Source organism: Daphnia pulex, chromosome 3 (assembly GCF_021134715.1).
Source record: "Daphnia pulex isolate KAP4 chromosome 3, ASM2113471v1".
NCBI classification, from domain to species: Eukaryota; Metazoa; Arthropoda; class Branchiopoda; order Diplostraca; family Daphniidae; genus Daphnia; species Daphnia pulex.
In genome coordinates this window covers 10908809-10927517 of record NC_060019.1, presented here as the reverse complement: position 1 = coordinate 10927517, position 18709 = coordinate 10908809, and the positions used below count along the sequence as shown (strand labels likewise).

At 38.3% G+C, this 18709-nt stretch overlaps 7 protein-coding genes across 8 annotated transcripts; 4 read left to right on the top strand and 3 right to left on the bottom strand.

Annotated features, from left to right (window-relative positions):
* Positions 1 to 39: 39 nt before the first annotated feature.
* LOC124190640 lies at positions 40 to 1018 on the top strand. The gene is made up of 3 exons (XM_046583439.1): positions 40 to 178; positions 246 to 671; positions 740 to 1018. The coding sequence occupies exons 1-3, from the start codon at positions 122 to 124 to the stop codon at positions 812 to 814; spliced, it is 558 nt and encodes a 185-aa protein (XP_046439395.1). The 5' UTR covers positions 40 to 121; the 3' UTR covers positions 815 to 1018.
* Positions 1019 to 1768: 750 nt separating this feature from the next.
* Positions 1769 to 2678, top strand: LOC124190642 (protein snakeskin-like). Its single transcript, XM_046583441.1, has 5 exons — positions 1769 to 1918; positions 1984 to 2071; positions 2132 to 2170; positions 2240 to 2424; positions 2500 to 2678. The coding sequence occupies exons 1-5, from the start codon at positions 1862 to 1864 to the stop codon at positions 2569 to 2571; spliced, it is 441 nt and encodes a 146-aa protein (XP_046439397.1). The 5' UTR covers positions 1769 to 1861; the 3' UTR covers positions 2572 to 2678.
* Positions 2679 to 2951: 273 nt separating this feature from the next.
* On the top strand, positions 2952 to 6211 carry LOC124191174 (regulator of chromosome condensation-like). The gene is made up of 9 exons (XM_046584213.1): positions 2952 to 3109; positions 3385 to 3887; positions 3962 to 4167; positions 4233 to 4424; positions 4490 to 4674; positions 4742 to 5111; positions 5186 to 5299; positions 5368 to 5526; positions 5591 to 6211. The coding sequence occupies exons 1-9, from the start codon at positions 3095 to 3097 to the stop codon at positions 5824 to 5826; spliced, it is 1980 nt and encodes a 659-aa protein (XP_046440169.1). The 5' UTR covers positions 2952 to 3094; the 3' UTR covers positions 5827 to 6211.
* Positions 6199 to 10286, bottom strand: LOC124191207 (phospholipase A2 group XV-like). Its single transcript, XM_046584266.1, has 13 exons — positions 9962 to 10286; positions 9785 to 9886; positions 9548 to 9708; positions 9337 to 9483; positions 9208 to 9270; positions 8120 to 8163; positions 7660 to 8034; positions 7367 to 7594; positions 7247 to 7301; positions 7027 to 7143; positions 6851 to 6944; positions 6579 to 6779; positions 6199 to 6493 (listed from the first exon to the last, which is right to left on the bottom strand). Exons 1-13 carry the CDS (start codon positions 10151 to 10153, stop codon positions 6422 to 6424), a joined length of 1851 nt encoding a protein of 616 aa, XP_046440222.1. The 5' UTR covers positions 10154 to 10286; the 3' UTR covers positions 6199 to 6421.
* A 42-nt stretch (positions 10287 to 10328) lies between these two features.
* On the top strand, positions 10329 to 12444 carry LOC124191189. The gene is made up of 6 exons (XM_046584243.1): positions 10329 to 10513; positions 10650 to 10757; positions 10818 to 11027; positions 11104 to 11647; positions 11715 to 11874; positions 11934 to 12444. Exons 1-6 carry the CDS (start codon positions 10490 to 10492, stop codon positions 12154 to 12156), a joined length of 1269 nt encoding a protein of 422 aa, XP_046440199.1. The 5' UTR covers positions 10329 to 10489; the 3' UTR covers positions 12157 to 12444.
* On the bottom strand, positions 12190 to 16614 carry LOC124191170 (SANT and BTB domain regulator of class switch recombination-like). Of its 2 annotated transcripts, XM_046584209.1 has the most exons (15): positions 16455 to 16614; positions 16356 to 16396; positions 16133 to 16274; positions 15839 to 16066; positions 15536 to 15774; positions 14828 to 15095; positions 14709 to 14757; positions 14526 to 14627; positions 14307 to 14460; positions 13976 to 14242; positions 13638 to 13917; positions 13435 to 13564; positions 13231 to 13374; positions 12870 to 13167; positions 12246 to 12800 (listed from the first exon to the last, which is right to left on the bottom strand). In XM_046584209.1, the coding sequence occupies exons 1-15, from the start codon at positions 16488 to 16490 to the stop codon at positions 12494 to 12496; spliced, it is 2685 nt and encodes an 894-aa protein (XP_046440165.1). In that variant the 5' UTR covers positions 16491 to 16614; the 3' UTR covers positions 12246 to 12493. The 2 variants fall into 2 exon arrangements, with proteins under 2 accessions (XP_046440164.1, XP_046440165.1); XM_046584208.1 differs by lacking the exons at positions 15536 to 15774; positions 15839 to 16066; positions 16133 to 16274; positions 16356 to 16396; positions 16455 to 16614 and having other exon boundaries at positions 12190 to 12800; positions 13231 to 13368; positions 14828 to 15520.
* A 244-nt stretch (positions 16615 to 16858) lies between these two features.
* LOC124191193 (sulfotransferase 1B1-like) lies at positions 16859 to 18544 on the bottom strand. Its single transcript, XM_046584247.1, has 5 exons — positions 18023 to 18544; positions 17749 to 17960; positions 17562 to 17688; positions 17324 to 17496; positions 16859 to 17260 (listed from the first exon to the last, which is right to left on the bottom strand). The coding sequence occupies exons 1-5, from the start codon at positions 18471 to 18473 to the stop codon at positions 17015 to 17017; spliced, it is 1209 nt and encodes a 402-aa protein (XP_046440203.1). The 5' UTR covers positions 18474 to 18544; the 3' UTR covers positions 16859 to 17014.
* Between the last annotated feature and the right edge of the window lie 165 nt (positions 18545 to 18709).

Genomic DNA, 18709 nt, shown 5'->3' with positions numbered 1-18709 from the left:
GCCAGCATAAAAGATGCAGTGACGGACATCATCTTTACTAGTCATTGCCCGACTGCAGTAAAAGGAATACAGTTTGACATCTTTCCTCAAAAGTAAAACAATTTCATCAAATCATCCGACAATGGCCGACTTCAGACTTTTGGCTCGCACTCACGGCTTCATGAAGCTGGCTGAAATTGTAAGAAAATCATTTTAATCAATTTTTATTGAATTAAAATTACTCATTTTGTTTTTTGAAACTTAAGATTATTGCTATTGTCTGCCTGATCCTGATCCGCACGTACTCGTTAAATTTCGGCGGTGACGTCACAACGGGATCGTTCCACGATCGCTACAATGTCGGATTGGTCACGGTGGGCGGTATGCTGCTAGTGTCTCTGCCGCTGCTCATTTCCTACCTGTGGAGCACTTCGGGAACTTACCAGCCGTTCCTCGAGATCATCTACAACACTTTGGGTTTCATCCTCTTCTTGACTGTTGGATCGCTGGCCTTGGATCATTACCGCAACTACGCCGGAGTGACTCACACCGGAAACGACAACAGGGGAGACACCAATCCCAACAACAACTGGCTCGGAACTAACAACTCGACATGGGCCGATTCCGGAATCGGTAAAGCCTTCGGCTTCGGCAACAACACCGAAAATGCTAATGCTGGAAAAGCTCTCGGGGTATTTAAAACAAACATTAGTCTTTAGAATTTTAAATTATTCATGTCGTTTTAATGAATTGTTTATAGGCTCTTTGCATCATCAACGCTTTCTTCTATTTGACCGATGCTGCCTTGGCACTCCGACAAGGTTCCACCGTCTGAACGAGCTGCTGCGTTATCCTCATTCAATCACGAGAAATTCACATTTGCTCGTGAAAATGAATTTTCAAGAATAGCTCGTCAAACTTCCTTATATAACAAATTTATTGTTTTTTTTTCCTACATGTGAATTTAGAATTTTCTACCGTGTACGTTTTATGTTTGTTCTTAAAAAATAAATATATGACGTCATGGATAGTACAATAACGAACCGTGTTGGGAAAATTATTTGGCAACGTTTCAATAAGGATGGTGGGAAAAATATGTCCCACGTATTATGTGGGAAAGTGGCCATGGATGGATGAATTGTTTACGCATCAGTGGGTCAATAATGAACGATGTGCTTTATAGTTGTCGCCTTCCACGTGAACAAATTATACCCGAATACTTTTGAGTTAAAAGAAATTGCCATAATAATCCAAAAGTGATGTTTTTATCCGGAATCTTTTATTCTCACCTATAAAATGTGAATTATAACATTTTTAGAGGAGCGACCGCAATTTCGTCTGCGGTCGTTTCGTTCATTCGTCGAGTGTGTTGTATGCATTCGACCGATATGAGAATTATTGTTCATCCCACACACACGCGACGCTATTTTTCTTCTTTAACGGCCGCAATCACCGTGGCGTCCGTCAACCGCATCCATCCATTCTGGACACTGAAAAGGTTTTCCATTTCACGCATAAGTAACGAATAATGTTCTCTAACGTGTTACACGCCGCTGCTTCTAATGCGCATAACTCACAGCACTTTAAAAGAAAATTGTTTTCAACTTGTTACGTAATCGGAAATTCAACAGAAAAGTTAAGTTCCGAATTTATGAATAATTCCCTTGGGAGAGAAAGTCTTTTTCTATTTGCGTCGTCGGCTCAAATGCGAATCGTTAGTAAAACGCCTGGGAAATTCCGTTGAACTCGACTAGGGGAAAACCGAGGAAGAAGAACGTTGATCGAGATACAACCAATAAAACATTTGCAAGTTGAAGCGCATCTTTCCATCATTCCACATCCAGCAACCGAAGAAACGACAGCCAAAAAATAATTAAAGAAAATGTCCGATACACGTGCACTGGCCCATGCTCGAGGAGCGATGAAAATTGCCGAAGTGGTAAGTGTGAATTATTTCCAGTCTTTTGTATTTAATGTGTGTTTATATGTACGTTCTTTTGTCAGGCTTTAGCTGTTGTTTGCCTGGTCGTTTATCGTCACTACAAACTCAGTTTTGGCGGAACTGATTCGGCAGCCGCAGATCGTTACATCGGTAATAATTCTTCCTGTTTCACAAGAGTAAAAATTTAATGTTTTATTTTGAATTTTTCAGTTGGAATAGTTACATTCGGAGGGATGCTACTCGTCTCTGGTATGCATTCAAAAAAGTGTTGAAATATTTATTGGATTCAATTTGCATAATCTTTATGTGTGTGCACAGGGCCTTTACTTCTCGCTTACATTCGCTCGCCGGCCGGCATTGTGAATTACTACACACCTTTCCTCGAAGTTATTTATAACGTTATCGGCTTTGTGCTGTTCTTAACGGTCGGAGGTTTGGTGTTGGAGCACTACAAAGGACATTTAAAACCTCTGACAGGCAACGAGCCTGGAGTCGCCCTTGGGGTAACGCACACAACTTTTAAATATATTTCTTTGGTGTGTATCTAATAAAAAAAAAACATTTTTATTATTATACAGGCGATTTGCTTAATCAATTCCGTTATTTACTTGATCGATGCTTCCCTGGCTATCAAGCAAGGACTTGAATAATGCGACAAGTTACGTAACCGGAAGAAGCCAAATGAATTTTTTTTTACTTATCCGATGCAGATTAATGAATGATAATGTTGAAGGATGAATACAGAATTACAGATTTACTACTTGATATTTTCCAATGCTTTGTTTAAAAGAAAAATAAAATAAAATAATCGCATACGAATTGTGAAAAAAACAAAATAAACAAAATTCTATGAAATCTACGATCATGTGACGATTTAACCTCGAGATAAAACCGTTAAAAATAAACATGGGATTTTGAATTTTGAATGGTTGGCTACGTGCGATCTAAAATATCGATAGCAAAAATATTTGAAAACGGCGAAAGTGAAGCGGGAAAATATGGCAACTCTGCCTGACCCGCGTGTTCAAGCGCCCCCTAGACTTTTCAATCTTTTTTTCTGACTAGTTCCGACTCTCGAACCAAAAGTGCTCTATCGGTGACATTCATTCATCGTCAGTCGTATTCCCGCCAAGTTATATTTCGTTTTGTCACGTGAAATAATATCAAATAAAAATGGTTAAACGGAAGGTATGTATATTTTTTGCATTATTAAGTGTTTGTTGGAAATAATAGCAGGGGCTCGATAGTGTGTAGATGCCGGTATTGTGTTGTCCACATGAAACCGTTAGCATTGTTGAGCTTCGACATACCTTTGGGAAAACATTTTCACAACTAGCTTTGGGTTTTTTAGAAACTAACTGTTGATCTTAATTTTTTTATGTATGATTTTTGGAAATATGCCATGTATGTGTTTTTGACATTTCCACAAAAGTATATTCTTAAATTTGTATTTTTCTTTTTAGGTTGCTGAAGTTGAAGACAAACCTGTGGAAGCAGCCAAGCCAGCAGCAAAGGCAGCTGCCAAACCCGCTGGAAAGCCAAAGGCAGCCCCCAAGAAAGCCAAAGTTGCCGCTAGTCCAGACCAAAGCCCTGTGAAAAAAGTTACAGAGAAAGCAGTGAAACCAGCCAAGGATGTACCAGCTGCTGAACCTGCTAAACCAAAAGCAGCACCAAAAAAAGCAGCACCAAAAGTAGCTAAAGCATCACCCAAAGTAGCTAAAGCAGCACCCAAAGCAGCTAAAGCAGCACCCAAAGCAGCGCCAGCTGCTTCCAAAAGTAAAGCAAAGAAAACAGAAGAATCGGAAGATGAGGCACCACCACCACCAAAGGCTAAACGGGTTGCCAAAACAGTTGCCAAAGAAACAACAGCAGTCACAAAAGTAGTGAAGGTTCCAAAGCCCAAACCTTCACCAGTCAAGGCCAGGAAAGATCTAACAGGCAAAGCACCTATCTCTAAAGTTCCCAAGTAAATCATGTTGACTGCTGTCTTTAAACATTTAAAATCCTTTTACTAAATATTTTTTGAATATTTGTATCTAGAGTGGCCACACCAGAAAAGAAAAAGGCTGCTGCTACTAAAGCAAAGAAGGCATCGTCAACCTCTGAAGTGGAATCCTCATCTGAAGAAAGCCCTGCAGAAGATGTCAAAGAGAAAAAAGATACTGGCAAAAAGAAAGCAGAGATTGCTGAAACTAGAAAGCGAACAAAGGCTGTCAAAGAAGTTGTAGCTTCTAAGAAACCTAAAAGTATGGAAAATAATTAAAAAACCTGATTTATTTGGAACATTTCAGTAACCAGCATTCATTTCTAGTTGAAATAGTTGTCCCATTCCGACACACACGAGGAACCGGCATGGTTCTCTCCATGGGCCAAGGGGACGTAGGCCAACTTGGATTAGGTCCTGATGTTTTGGAGAAGAGTCGACCTGCATTAGTGGATAAAGTCAAAGACGTAATAGATGTAATTGCCGGTGGTATGCACACGGTCTGCCTTACTAGTAAAGGTTAGTTTACAATTTATTCGTATTTTTCTAGGAGAAACAGTCTAATTTTATGATTTTATTTTCAGGTGAAATTTACACTTTTGGGTGTAATGATGAAGGAGCCTTAGGCCGTGACACTAGCGAAGAAGGAAGTGAATTTGAACCTGGACTAGTCAAATTGCCCGGCAAAGCCACGTTAATATCGGCGGGAGATTCGCACACTGCTGCTTTACTAGAAGATGGACGTTGTTTTATCTGGGGCACATTCCGCGTAATATACATTCTCTTTATGCCATATGGAATTTTTCAACTTAACCAAATTTTTGTGTTGATGACAGGATTCTCACGGGCCTATGGGATTGAACGAATCTGGTTCGCAGAAGTTACCAGTTCCTATTCTGGAGGGCATCCCCATGACACAAATCGCTTCTGGTGCCGACCATCTAGTATGTCTTACTTCCGACGGACAGGTTTATACTTGTGGTTGCGCCGAACAGGGCCAGTTGGGTCGCGTTGCTGAAGTTTTCTCCAATCGAGGAGGTCGAAAAGGCAAAAGTTATCTACTCACTCCACAGCCGGTCGCGTTGGGAAAGGGCAAGAGGCGGATTGTTATCGATAATGTTTGGACAGGATCTTATGCCACATTTGCCCGTGCTAAAGAAACTGGCCTCATTTATGTCTTTGGTCTGAACAACTACAATCAACTTGGTACTTAGCAAACAAAGCCTTTTTTATTCTTTTGAGTGTGACTGATAATCTCCTGTTTTCCCCTAAAAAAATAGGATTACCAAGCCAAGACGCTCGTTTCCAACCTGAAGTTTCCGATGGGTTCAAGGGTCATCGTTGGCTGAGCATTTCCTGTGGCCAGCATCACACACTTGCCTTGGACGAGAATGGTAAAGAGAAAATTTACAGAGTTTTTTTAAAACCTTTTTAATCTTCAACTCCTTTTTATTTTTTACAGGTCAGGTATACAGTCTTGGCCGAAAGGAATACGGACGATTGGGTATGGGTGCTGATGCCAAGGACTTAGCGATCCCCACGCCAATCCCTGCTCTTCAATCACAGAAATGTGTCGAAGTGACTGCTGGTGAATCTGTTTCTTTGGCTGTCACAGAATCTGGTAAGATAAACTTTTTAAATTCTTGAAATTAAGCCGTGTTCTGAATTGTTGTATTGTGTTTTAGGAATGGCATTTTCCTGGGGTATGGGCACGAATGGCCAGCTCGGTCTCGGTCATGAAGATGATGTGTTGGAGCCGACGACTATTAAGGGCAAGGCGTTAGAGAACCGACTGGTCCTTTTGGCCTCTGCAGGTGGTCAACATACTGTTTTGCTAGCTGCCGACAAGTCCTCAACTACGACAGCCTCCACTGCTCCGCCGGCTCAACCCGCTGCTGTAACTGTAAATGCGGCTGACTGATAGATAGACTAGGTCCCATTCCGTATCGTTTAAAACCTCAAACCGATGTGTTCATCCCCTACCCGTTCACTTCCAATTTAAATGGACTTGAATACCGCTTTATCGGGTGGTTTTTCTCTTGCAGTTAGTTTTCAATGGTTCTAACCCCTTTGTTTTTTAAATCCAACCCATCCTGATAGGACGCGTTGGGTAAAAGGGAGACAAACAATTAAACAGTTGAGTAGCATTTTGTGTCACGCGATACGGCGTAGTCCTCACACCCCTCATCCCCAATTTTAATTTTAGGAACCTATTTTGTCATCCACTCTTAACCTCACATGCACACTCCTCAGAAGAATTAACACGAATGAGATGGAAATAAATAGCGAAGAATTTCATTTTCAAATCAATTGTATTTTATCTAAGTATATAGCTTAGGCTGTGGGTTAGGTTCAATAAATGAATGTACAATTTATATTACTACTCTTAGAATGACACGATACGTGTTGTAAATGAGATGTCGAATTTTACCAAATCAAGAATGGGTATCACGTTTTACAAGGAGAAAACTTTAGTTGAGTTATTAACGAAAGTAAAAGGTAATATGCAAACCGGTTCAATTCTCGTCTACCTCATTTTGTGGGTTAATGGCAACAACTCGCTGAATGTAATCTAATATGACTGGATCCTGTCGTGTATGTTAAAAAAAAAAAAAAGAAATTAATAATGAGAATAGGTCACGACCGGAATAAACGTAATGGAGGAATAATTACATAGAGTACAGCCATGTGGTCTCTTTTCGGAAATGCTTGGACGTAGACGGGTTGTGACTGCTCCTTGGTCCATTTACTACAGGCAGCAAGACTGCGAACATTGACAGTGCCATCGCCATCTCCCATAATGATAGTGGCTTTACCAAGTGGTGTTGACTTACTGTAGACTAGACGCTCAGCTGTATCTACACCCGTTCCGAACTGCACAAAAAATAAACAAACGAATGAAGATGAATGAGGGGGTAGATAAAACTGCTATCAAGTGAACATACTATGCAATGGATCTCTACGCCTGGTGCTGTCAAATCGTGCACCAAAGGATGCGTGTCCTGCCACATATCATATCCGAGCGGGAAATCAATATCTCTGAATGAGGGAGACGAACAAACAAAACATCTTTCTCTCAAAAGAGGAATTCAAAAGCATTATATAACCATGGGTATCTTACAGGAAGAAGTCTTGATAATCTTGAATAGTGTAATTCCGACTTGAAGTCTGAACCATCACTTCATCCGTTGTCCAGAACTTGTCAGACGGCATCAACCAAGATAAACTCGGACTTGTTCTTTTGGGTTGTTTGAAATAAAAAGGGACGCCGTAAATAAGAAACAAAAAAGAAAAAGGTTTAGCTAAAAGCTTAAGCTAAAAACAAAGAAAAAAAAGGCTACCTTTGTTGTTCGCGCAACGCAGTTTCACTCAATACACGCACTCCAAGGTTATCTCCTGCAATGAGCAACATATATTTAGTATGCAAAATATTACTCTGAATATACTTGATTAGTGCAGACCTTGGGCAAATACTTTTAAAGCTTTAATAGTTCCACCCCAACAACCAGCCAGAGAAATCCATGTTTTGATGTATTTATTCTTCCATTCTTGTGTCTGACGGTTTAAAAAGTAGAGAGTCATGGGAGATCCCATACTGTGAGTAATAAATACAATCTTCTGTCCATTTGTTTGAGTGAATGTATCTTCCACAAGAGCTTTCATGTTCACAAAGAAGTCTTGAAGTTCATCTAAACATTTTTAAATAAACACTAAGAACTATTTGACAAAAGAATGAAAAAAAAATATTTCTTACTTGGTGCTTTCCTGAAATCATATGGTGCTCCTCTCAAAGAAACATTTCTTTCATAGCCAAATTTGAGTATGCTTTCAGCGATGGTGGCAAAATAATTTCCAGCTGAAGCCTTACTAGGATCAATCCATTCCACTGATGTTGAATTGCCAAAATCAGGAATTCTTATGTCGACACCAGGATTGTTTGTAGTTGTTCTGGTAATATTATCATAAGTCAGTTTCATATTGTCAACCCAGCAATCAATTACTATTGGAACTAAAAGTTCCATGTTCAGCCATAAACTGAACCAGTAATCAGTCTTCTTGGAGCAAACATAGTGAACAGAAGTAGGTTTATCAAGCTTCCCTTCTATTTGACTACCACCATCACCTGGAACTATTACACAATAACGACGTATTTAATGCGAATATTCAAGTTTTGATCCAGTTAAGTTAGAAAATAATGTGAAAGCATTTCTTACCCAGAACCACAGGATGAGCTTGCAAATCTCGAACAGCACCACAAATTTGGGAAAAAAATAATGTTATGCAACAAACCTTAAACCAATGTGACATTCGCATAATCTGTTTTGTCATCTCAACGTGATACATATGACGACTGGCTACTTGAATAAAACTGGGTCTAACAACACGAAAACAAACTCTTTTGAATGAGTGAAGGCTAAAAATGCCAGTAGATGTCGCGTTATTTTGACTAACTGACAACGCAGCACAATTATTCAAAATTTAAATACGCAATTTAAAAAAACCTCCCATCGAAATTATCTGCACAAATTCATTATCAAGATAATAAGTGAGATATTAAACAGAATATTTATAGTAACAAGTCTGGAAGTTTAGTGAAGGTACATTTCTTAGTACATTATTTAGGTATTAAAAAATTAGGTCAAATGGATTAGCTATAAGACTCATAAGTCATAACTCATAACCCTTTCGCTTCGAAATATAACTGGTTCGGAAATTTTAAATTTGTTATCGCATAGATTCGGTAAAAATAAATAAATAAAAATAAGACACGGGGGATAAGCTTGACTTAGTATTGGCTTCCGCTTCCTGCTGTTTTTGTATGCGTCATTGAATATGCGCAGTTAGCATAATCACATTGAGTTGGGCGCGCAGACAGAAGTCGGTTTAAGGTAATAAAGAATGTCGTCAACAGCAGTAACCAAGAACTTTGCTGACGAAAACGTTGCATAATCCAATATCCTATATCGATATTTTGCTGCATCACGATTATAGCGGACATCAGTGAGTAGCCCACAAATATGGAATCGATTACACTTTACAAAATTACGGTTCTATTCCATTGAAAACATATTAATAAACGAATGATGATTTCAGACAACAGATTTTTACATGTTAACCTGCCATTAAAACGAAATAAAATGAGATTTCATCAATTTCTCCACAAAACACATCGTGATTGACACTCTTCTTTGACTTTGTATTCTTTAAAGTATTAAATTATAAAGAGCTGGAATTTGAAAACTTCATAGAACACACATAATGGTCAAAGAGTGGATGTGCAAGCAAGCTAAATATACTTTAAGCTTTTTTATTGTACTGTAATTGGGATGCATTTAGAGGATTTTCTGGGCTTTTAAGCCATTCTCTATAGAAACAAATTATTAAATAAGTTATAGGTTAATGGTGTTTGACTTGAAAATCACAAGCTTACCTGTGTAACATTTGTTTTATTTGTGAAAGACGCATATTTGGATTTTCTTCGCGAAGACGTGGTAGATTTCTTTCTTCAAAAGATGTATACGAGGCTTTCATTCGTTTTTCAGGGTGACGCTCAATATCAGCAGGAGAGTCGGCAATTCTACATTAGGAAATTCCAACATTGAATTCAACAAATGAGATATAAGTTTTAAAATGAAAATTACCTTAGAACTTGAATAGCTTCATCAACTGAGCTTGCCACTTCACCATCAATTACCACCCTATTAATATTTTCTGGAATTGGGGCTTCCAGATCTTCAACTGGTACAACTTTAGATGGTGCTCCCTTTCCTTTGGCAGCAGCCTCTCTTTTCTCCAATTCAGCCTACCAGAAATGAATTTTTTTTTATTTAAAAAATACTTGTGATTTTATAACTGTAAATAATAGATTACAATAGTACCTGAATTTGAAGGCGAGAAATTTTGCTCGATGCTTGCTTGGGTTGCACTTTAATTGATGCCATTTCTTGGTCGGCCAAAGATTTGAGTTCATTTTTCTTTTCCTAACTCACCCAACAGTAACAACATTATGTATAAGCTGAATCTTATCACCACAATGTGATTGATTTAACAGTTACCAGTTGTTCTATTCTTTTCTTCTCCTTTTCATCTTTACGTTGTAATTTCTTCTGAACATTTTTATCATCATCTTTCCAATATTCTTCTTCTTTTTTCTCTTCCTTTTTCTTATGTTCTGCTTGTTTGACTGCTTCCTTACGGGCCTTGGCTACGGCCACTTTGGAGTTTTCACCATCAAATTTCTTCGGCATTTTTTACTTAACTTATTACTTATGATATCAATACAATTTACTCCTTAAATTTCAAATGTTTAACGAATCTTCTAGACTCGAAGTAGGGGATCTCTTCCTAAATGTTGAAGAGGGCCTAAAAAAGAAAACAAGGCGCAACGACATCTGACGGAGGGTATATTTCGCCATCTGCCGAATAGAATTAGAATGTTGGATCGATCCGAAATTCTATGATGATGGCATGTTTGAGTAAGAAATAATCGAAACATGGGCGTGATTTCAAACAATTGTACAAAATAATCTTTTGCTCACATCATGTAAACAGAACAATTGTAATTTTTAACTCTCAATTTCGAGATGAAATCATTCATCAATTTTAAGGTAATGTACACGTTTAAGTATATGTGCATCGTAGATCGTACATCCGTCGGTATGTGTGGTATGCATCTGAATAAATTTAATTAAGACTCGCATTGAAGGTTTTGGTTATTAATAAAGATATTGTTTACGTAACTAGATAATACTTCTAATGGTCTCGTCATTATTGCCGTGGCCAGAGTCCAGCCATCCATCAATAGGATGTTCAAGAGAATTCTCTTTTCTAGTCAGAAATTTTGTTTCAAAGGTGAAAGTAATTTATTTATAATTTTACAGAACTCAAAACTCATTTGATCTTATTATACAGAAATGGATTCCATTGTTTAACAAGTTTAAAGTAGACATTCCATTGAGTTGTCCCCTGCATCCAGAACGGGACATTTACCATGTAATTCATCAATCAAAATTCCAAGTTGATCCCAGGAAATGGAGCTGTTCTCTCTGTGGAAAATCATTCCATAGAGAGCCTTTCCTTGACCTTCACATGTTAAAGAAACATCAAGACAAACTTCAACTAGTAAAACAGAATATTATCATGATTATGAATGGGTTTTGGACTAATAATTTCTCAAACCTCTTTGTGTTATTTCTAGACAGAGGATAGTGTTTGTCCTGCTGACTTTTGTGATTTGATACGCTGTGAGGTGCTTCACTTAGCAGAAATATCAAAGAACCAAAATCAAACCAGTGAATTCCAAAATCCTAGAGAACAGCAACAAACAATTACAGCTTTAGTGAAAGCCACCCCTCGAGCACATGCTCTCAGCCGTTATAATCAGCAAGCAGATATTTGCCTGACAAACGATGAACAATGCAAGAGAAAGGGTTGGCTAATTCTTCCGTCGCAACTACCACAGATGCACTGCTGTTCCCCAGCGCCTTCCAGTCTCGCGAAACCGGTCTCTAATCAAACGGTTACTCAGTGCCGTACCAACAATACAAGTGACGTCAATCCAGAGACGATGTTGCCTTCAACCTCTAAAGAAGAAGAACTATCTGAACGTATCAGGCAGAAACAGAGCTCTTGTCGAGACGAAGACTTCATTCAACTTCGTTCGGAATGCGCCCGGTTGATTGGCATGTGTACTACTGGTCTAATTCTACGTTTGAGCAATCAACAATTTTTACATCTGAGAGGTGAGGAAGTAATGATTTCTATAGAGCCATAGATTCTTATTAGTATTATGTAATCTTTTTTTTTTAGATGAGCTCAATCGTACGGTCTGCTGGCATTTACAGTGTGATCGTTATTGGACCGAGGTTATAAGCGCAGAGGCGAGCACTTCTACATTACTTTTAATAGGAATCGCATTCGCTGCCGTTGGATCTGCTAGTTCATACATAATTGTTTGCGTTCTTTGTCGGTAAGTTCTTCAGATCAAAAATTGTATTTCTCATATTAAATGGCATATTAATTTTAAAGGGAGCCTCAGCCATCGACTATTCAGCCCAGCGGCTGTGTTGATCAGGTTCCTAATAAGGAAAGAAGATCGCGGTTTAACGGAAGTGACGAATGGAATACTATTTCACATCCCCATCAAGCTAACATAAATCGAATAAGCAAATCGTCTGAATCATATTTGAAGTGCTTAGAATCATCATCTTTTATCATCGAAGCCGATGTGGAGGAGAACAGCTTAATTTGAAATTGATCTCAAAATCAGGTTTTTACTTTAGTCTAATGCTATCGCGAACTTACTACGGATAGGTAGAATTTAACCTGTAATATGGCTTGTAACCGGTGACAATTTTTATTTACTTTCAATTCGAGCAAGCAATCTTTCTAGTCAAGTATATGTCAGTCCTCTTTAAACATCACCGTAAATTCCAAATATTATTAGTGCACATTTGTGTTACTATTTATAAACCATGCAAGCGATTAGTACAATACCTTGATTATTTAAATTAAACTGTACCATTAGTACAACTGTGAATGTTTCTTTATATCTAGTATTTAAGCTTGCAAACTAATCAAAGGGTTATCTAGATGGGATTTGCCGTTGAGTGGAGATGTGCTTTAAATTTCCGAGCCGCTAGAGCAGCGGTCATAGCCGTGCTGATTGATGTAGCAGATGGAAGCATTTTTGCTCGTCTTGCTTCTCGTAAAGCTTTTTCTTGTAGAATACGATGAATTTTGGCGAAAAGACCACCAACCGGAGAGCGAGCTTTCTGCCACTGAGGAGGAGCCAGTTGGTTAACTATCCGTCGAAACATTTCCTCCTCCAAATAACGTTGACTGTCTTGATTCGTTCGGGTCGATAGACAAGGATTCCAGCGCAAGTCAATTTCTCTGAAGAAAGAAAGTGTTTTTTTCCCCATTTTTTTAATGGAAGTATTGAATTTAAAAATTTGGACTTACTTCACCGGTGGTATTGGTTTAATTTTGAATTCTCTACGCGAAGAAAATTTCCGACGCATACCAAGCATTTGTGGATAGCTTATTCTTTTCAACCCATCTCTTCCTAAAGCTTTCGCCGGCTTATTCATAGATGTTCCTGACGGATCTTCTACTTCGTCTTCTTGCATATCTTCGTCATCTTCATAGCATAGCGAATGAGGATCGAGCACATTGACTACTTTGCGGAATTTTTCATCCGACTCCGCGCTTCCGGTTGTGGAAACGCTGTCCTGAGAACTGGAAGCAGTTTTCGGACGATCTAAGAGAAATAGGAAATCCAAGTAGAATATAAGATTTGAACTTTGAGAAAGCATAGCATTACTGATATCTTTGTTGGTATATTGATCGAGTTGCCATGGTAATGGTACCAAATGTCTTCTTGGACGGCTCTGCAATCCCAGAGTAAATCGTGGCACTACTTCTTCATCGTTGCCCAGTAGTCGGGGTGCTTTTGATGGATCTTTGTCTTCCGAAAAGCATATCCAGTAATTTTATTTTAGTTTTATTTTAAGGTTACAATACTAACCAACTGTGGCTTGGATAACTTTAGGAGGTCCCGCAACGTGAATAAACTCTGAAAACTGTCGGCAAACAGTTGTTACTTGAATTTGTTCCAAATTGAGGCACGATACTGTATGCTCCTTCATTCGGCATCCCTTAATCGCCAAAAATAGAAAGGTGTGATTTCATTGAATTAATAAATTCAATGAGTGATAGAGGTAATATTACATGGTGATTGGGGACAGTTGCAAATCGTAGAACTTGTTGTTGGCAGCACGAGTACTTGCCAATGGGTTGAAAATTTCCTTTGTTCCGAGTAGTTCCCATGTAATGACTGCTTTCAGGATGGAATAGACATTTCATGAAATCTGTAGCAGCAAACGGCATGCTACAACTCGAACACTCTAGAAAATGCGTTTGGGACCAAAGTCTCCAATAAACTCGGCGCCAAGTTTTCAGAGTTATTTTTAAATTTTGAATATATTCTGTCAGATTCCAACTTGTGTCCCTAAAGTTTCCACAATTATAAGAAGCATAGATTGAAGCCAACATAATTGTCAGTTTACCTTTGATGGCGGTAAACTAGTTGACCAGTCTTGGTCAATATTACTCGGCCAGAAGTACAGGGAACCTTTGATTGAACTTCTTCGGTAAGTAAATTGCCACAGTGCACACACTGAAAGAGAGTAGCGGCTGTTTTGAAAATTCCTCTTTTCGGATTAGTCTTTGTTGAGCACAAGTCTACTATAAAAAACGCATATAATCTCGCTTGAAGAGAAGATCTCTGATGTCCTAATTGCTCCACTTCGGCAGCGGTAAATTTTGCTGCAAGCCTTTCGTGACAATATCAACGTGACATAATAACATAAATTTCAACCTTGACTAATAGTTTTATACTTTTCGATGAGCTGATCGTTGAGGCAGCTGAAGCTTTGTTTAGCGTCTAAAATCTGATTAGTCTGGTTGTGACAAAAATTTAAGCATTCTTCTACCAGCGTTTCCGTTTCCAAGAATGCAGCGGAAAGCAAAACTGGTACCACATTCGAAGGCTCTGATTAAAATAATAAGGAGGTAGAGTAAGAAAATATGGAAATATTTTTAGAAGCAGCGACTGACCAAGTAGTGGAGGGTTATTAGGTGAAATCATCCATCTAGTCAACCATTCAAAAATATGCACATCACAGTGGACAGTTATGTCAACATCAGACAAAAGTTGACCTGTATTTGGAAATGATGGAATTCGGCATTATAGCCGTAATTATTAAATTTCTCCATTGGAATACACTCTCACAAAAATACCTCTTGTGGCTTTTGCGAAGTAAGGCATCTTCTCGAGTAAGATGTTGGCCTAAAAGACATATTACTGCGCATTAAAATGGAATGTTTTGGAGAAAGTAGAAAGTATTAAAAAAATTTACTGGCAAAGAAAAGTCTTTCTGGCCTCCTCTAACATCATCCACTACATGGATCACGACCTCATTCGAACCTAATGATTTATTGTTAGAGTCATCTTCTTCGACGATTGCCGTATCAGCCTCTGCTTCCACAATTTGAATTGTTTCTTTGTTTTGCACCGGTTTGATCTCTGTCCACAATTTGGCAACGGTGTTCTTATTCTCTGCAACGATCGATCCAATCCAAGGAACAATTGGATCAAATATGCCTTGATCGGCCATTAATTCGAGTTTCGAATGTAGAGATTGTTGAAGAAGTTTTACAACATCACTTAGTTGGCTCAAGTTGTAGATGCCCGTATCGGTCGCCTCACATTTCGCATGCTTCACCACGTTGTCCACCAGTCGCACAACCGGCTGATTGCGGAAGCCAGGGATATAAAGGTTCAAATCTGCTGAATCTTTCGTAGTCCAGTCACGAGGAAGAGTACCGGAAGCTCGCATAAATCGTAAAGAATCATGAATAAACTGTAACACTTCTTTCACAGAAAACTCTTGGGTCTCTTGAGACATTCTACAATTCTACACTAGAGTGGACTAGTGAACCTAAAGAGCGTCCGGCTTATCGATCAAACACCCGGTAGCCAAAGATACGAAGAATGTCGCTAAAAGAATTCAATGTCTGAGATGTAATTTGAACTAGAATAAAGACAAATCATATAACGTTAAGCTGCCAATGATGCAACGCCTCCATAAATGTGGAGAACAATTAAAGCCATTGTCACTGAAAAGACAGCTTTAAATGCAAGAAGTGACCAAGAATACATGTGCAAAACGTGCGATATCATGTCACAAATCACAGATTTGTAACTATGAAAACCAATCAGGATGACGACTGCTGGTACCAGTTGTTTTGGTAAATCATGGCGTGAGTGAAGCCAAACTAAGGCAGTAACAGAAAGGAAATGAACCTTTTCAGAAATAAAAAATGTTAACCACAGTCAATAAAAATTTTAGATCCCAAGTTTCACTTACAATTGAAATATTTGCTTCGAAACTCTTCTGGATGTACTTCCAATCGAATTCAGTTCCGCGCGCTCCAACCCACAATTCTAATAGACGACTTAAAACTAATTCAGCACCAGCCCAGCCAAGCCCTGCAATCAACACTTTTGTATGCCCTTTGCCAGCTATTCTGGACATGACAACACTTAAACCAATCAAGTCAATCAAATCAACTGTGCACTTCAACAATTCTTGAAGCTATAAAAATAATAAAAAAACTGGTTATTTTTCTTTTATAAGAAAACTGGGGAGAAATAAACTTACAGGAGAGAAATTATCAGGATCATCCTGTAAGTAATCTCCAGAAGTAGGGAAGAACGTAGCCAGAAGAAGCATTTTGCCTAGTTGTGTTAATGCATATACTCCTCCAGCTTGGACACATTTCCAGAAAGCTCCATATTCAGAACTGCAAAAAAACATTCGAAAATTAACTATTTAAGAACAGCTAGAAAACTGGGTTCTCAAAAACAGAAAATTGTGTGCTTACAGTCCGCAATACTTGTAGACTATCCAAAATGGAATGTAGCTCTAAAATAAATTTGATTTCTTTATACATCAAACGAAAAATGATAAATTTTTATTTTACCAATGCAAGACAGTTTCCAAAATGATATAGAGTCATTCTAAAAAAAACACTTGAAATTAGATTTGATAAAAAGGGGATGTGACTGCCGGATTATTGCTGTCAAATTCAAGCGTCGACTGCTTAGGCTGAATAAAATGTATGAAAGCTTTTGAAATGAACGGTAGAGGGTGTTTAAACTGTATAAACTACAAAATTCCGCGCAAATTATGGCGCGCATGGCCAGAGATGGAAATTTGGAGTAACTCATAGGAAACTCATGGGATGGGATGGTAACGTGCCATACGAAGGAGCGGGGCTAGTTTCAGCTTTTTTTCTCTTGTAGAATCGTCCGACTTGTTCCGATGTCAGTATGTCACCTTTGAGTTACACAAAATTTATTATCAATAATAAAAAAAAACCTTTCATTTTCAATGCTTAAAAAAAATCAGCTTTTAAAGCTAACTTTGTCGACTTTATTTCTCAATATCCGTTATGATGGTGTAATGTATGTACAGCACTATTGACTAGAAATGGTTGTGTACATTCGTCCGGATAATAACCATTCCAGTTTCTTCATTGATTTATTTTTCGTCGGCAGGGACAAATTCAAATTTCAATCCACTGCTTTCGAGATGCTGTTTAATAAAATCGTCGAAGCGTCGGTTAGTTTCCCGATCAAAGTAGCTGCGCCAGTCTCCTACAAGACCATTTCTCATAAAAGGCGCTTCTTCCTTGTTTCTCAGACCCAAGTCATCCCAATGCGAGTAATTAACTGATGGATTTCGGGCCATGTTATCAAATCGGGTGTGGGCAGCAATAAGGCGAACCTTGATAGAAATGACATGATTGAAACCTCGCTGGGTCGAAGGTGGAAACACCGAACAATTTACCTGATCATCTGTCAGAGGGCGATCAAGGAAATGGGCAACACGTCGGATAGAACCTTCAGGATCTCTGTGCATCTCCTCATAAGTGATCCATAAGAGATTACTGCCGTAATTTGAATTTTTCTGATGCTGCTTCCAATATCCGAGAACATGTTCAAAATATGGACCGTACGGAACTGAAACATACAGTTGAAAATTTTACAACATTCAAACTGTCTTTCCCTTCTGTATAATGTTTTACCTTCGCCTTTAATGAATTTTTTGATAAAATCGTTCATCCCACCACGGTAACCCACAAAGGTCGCCATACGAAGAAAATAGTAGTAACTTACTGCCACATCCTTTGGATTTCTTACTATGTAAATCACCTAAATACAATCAAAAATAAATATCATTGTGTTAAAAATAAACTTGCTTGCCTACAACACCTTGGTCCCATTTTCCAAGGCAGATTTTGGAAGCAAAGACAAGGGCAAATGAGTTTTGATAAATCGCGGACCCTCTGTTTTCTTAATAGCTGCTAAACCAGGATATGGATGTTCCAGGTATGGAAATCTTGTCTCAAGAACTTGCTTCTGAGCTCCTTCAAAATCCAAGCCAGTTTGAATCAAATATACAATTTCTTGCATCCATGTTGTTCCTTTTGCAGCATAAAACAGTTTTATTAAAACTGAGTGAAGACTGTATTAATATGAATGTTACCTGATTTAGGAAAGCTGGCAACAATAACATCATTTCCCTTCAGTTCAAGAGATTCCAATTTTTTCAATGTTCCAGATTTGATTATGTCACCAGGAAATATGCAAGATTTGCAGCGATAGAACTCTGAGGCCATGGAAGATGTATAATCATTATCTGGTGGCAGCCTTTCACAATCCTCCAAGCAATCTCGAAGTCTTTGGGCTTTGCTTCTTTTGCTGTAAATAGCTAACCCGAGAGTTGCACTGAAGAGAACACCAGCTCCTACTCGCTTTATGAGCCTCATTTTTCGGACTTCATCATCCGACCATTCGCCATTATTAGAAACATTCCTTCGACTTGTTTTGAAAATACAATAAGAAGACTTTACTAATCTCTCAGAAAGATACTTGTTAGAACAATATCGTATTAAAGGGTCTAGTAATAATCTGTTTTGTTGCTGGAATAAACCCATTTTTGTTTTGAATTACAGACGAACCACCAACCAAAACAAACAGTTGACATCAACGTCGTCTAGCCTAGGGCAACTTGCAGAATTTCATTCAGTAAATTGAACAATTTGTTCTTCAAGTTTTTTTTTTTTTTTTGCGTTACATGTTCCATTATGAAATTACTTAAATTATTTAGATACATTTTTTTATAAACTGAAATGAATGAAATCCTATTGTGTGTTTAGGGATGTTAGCAAGC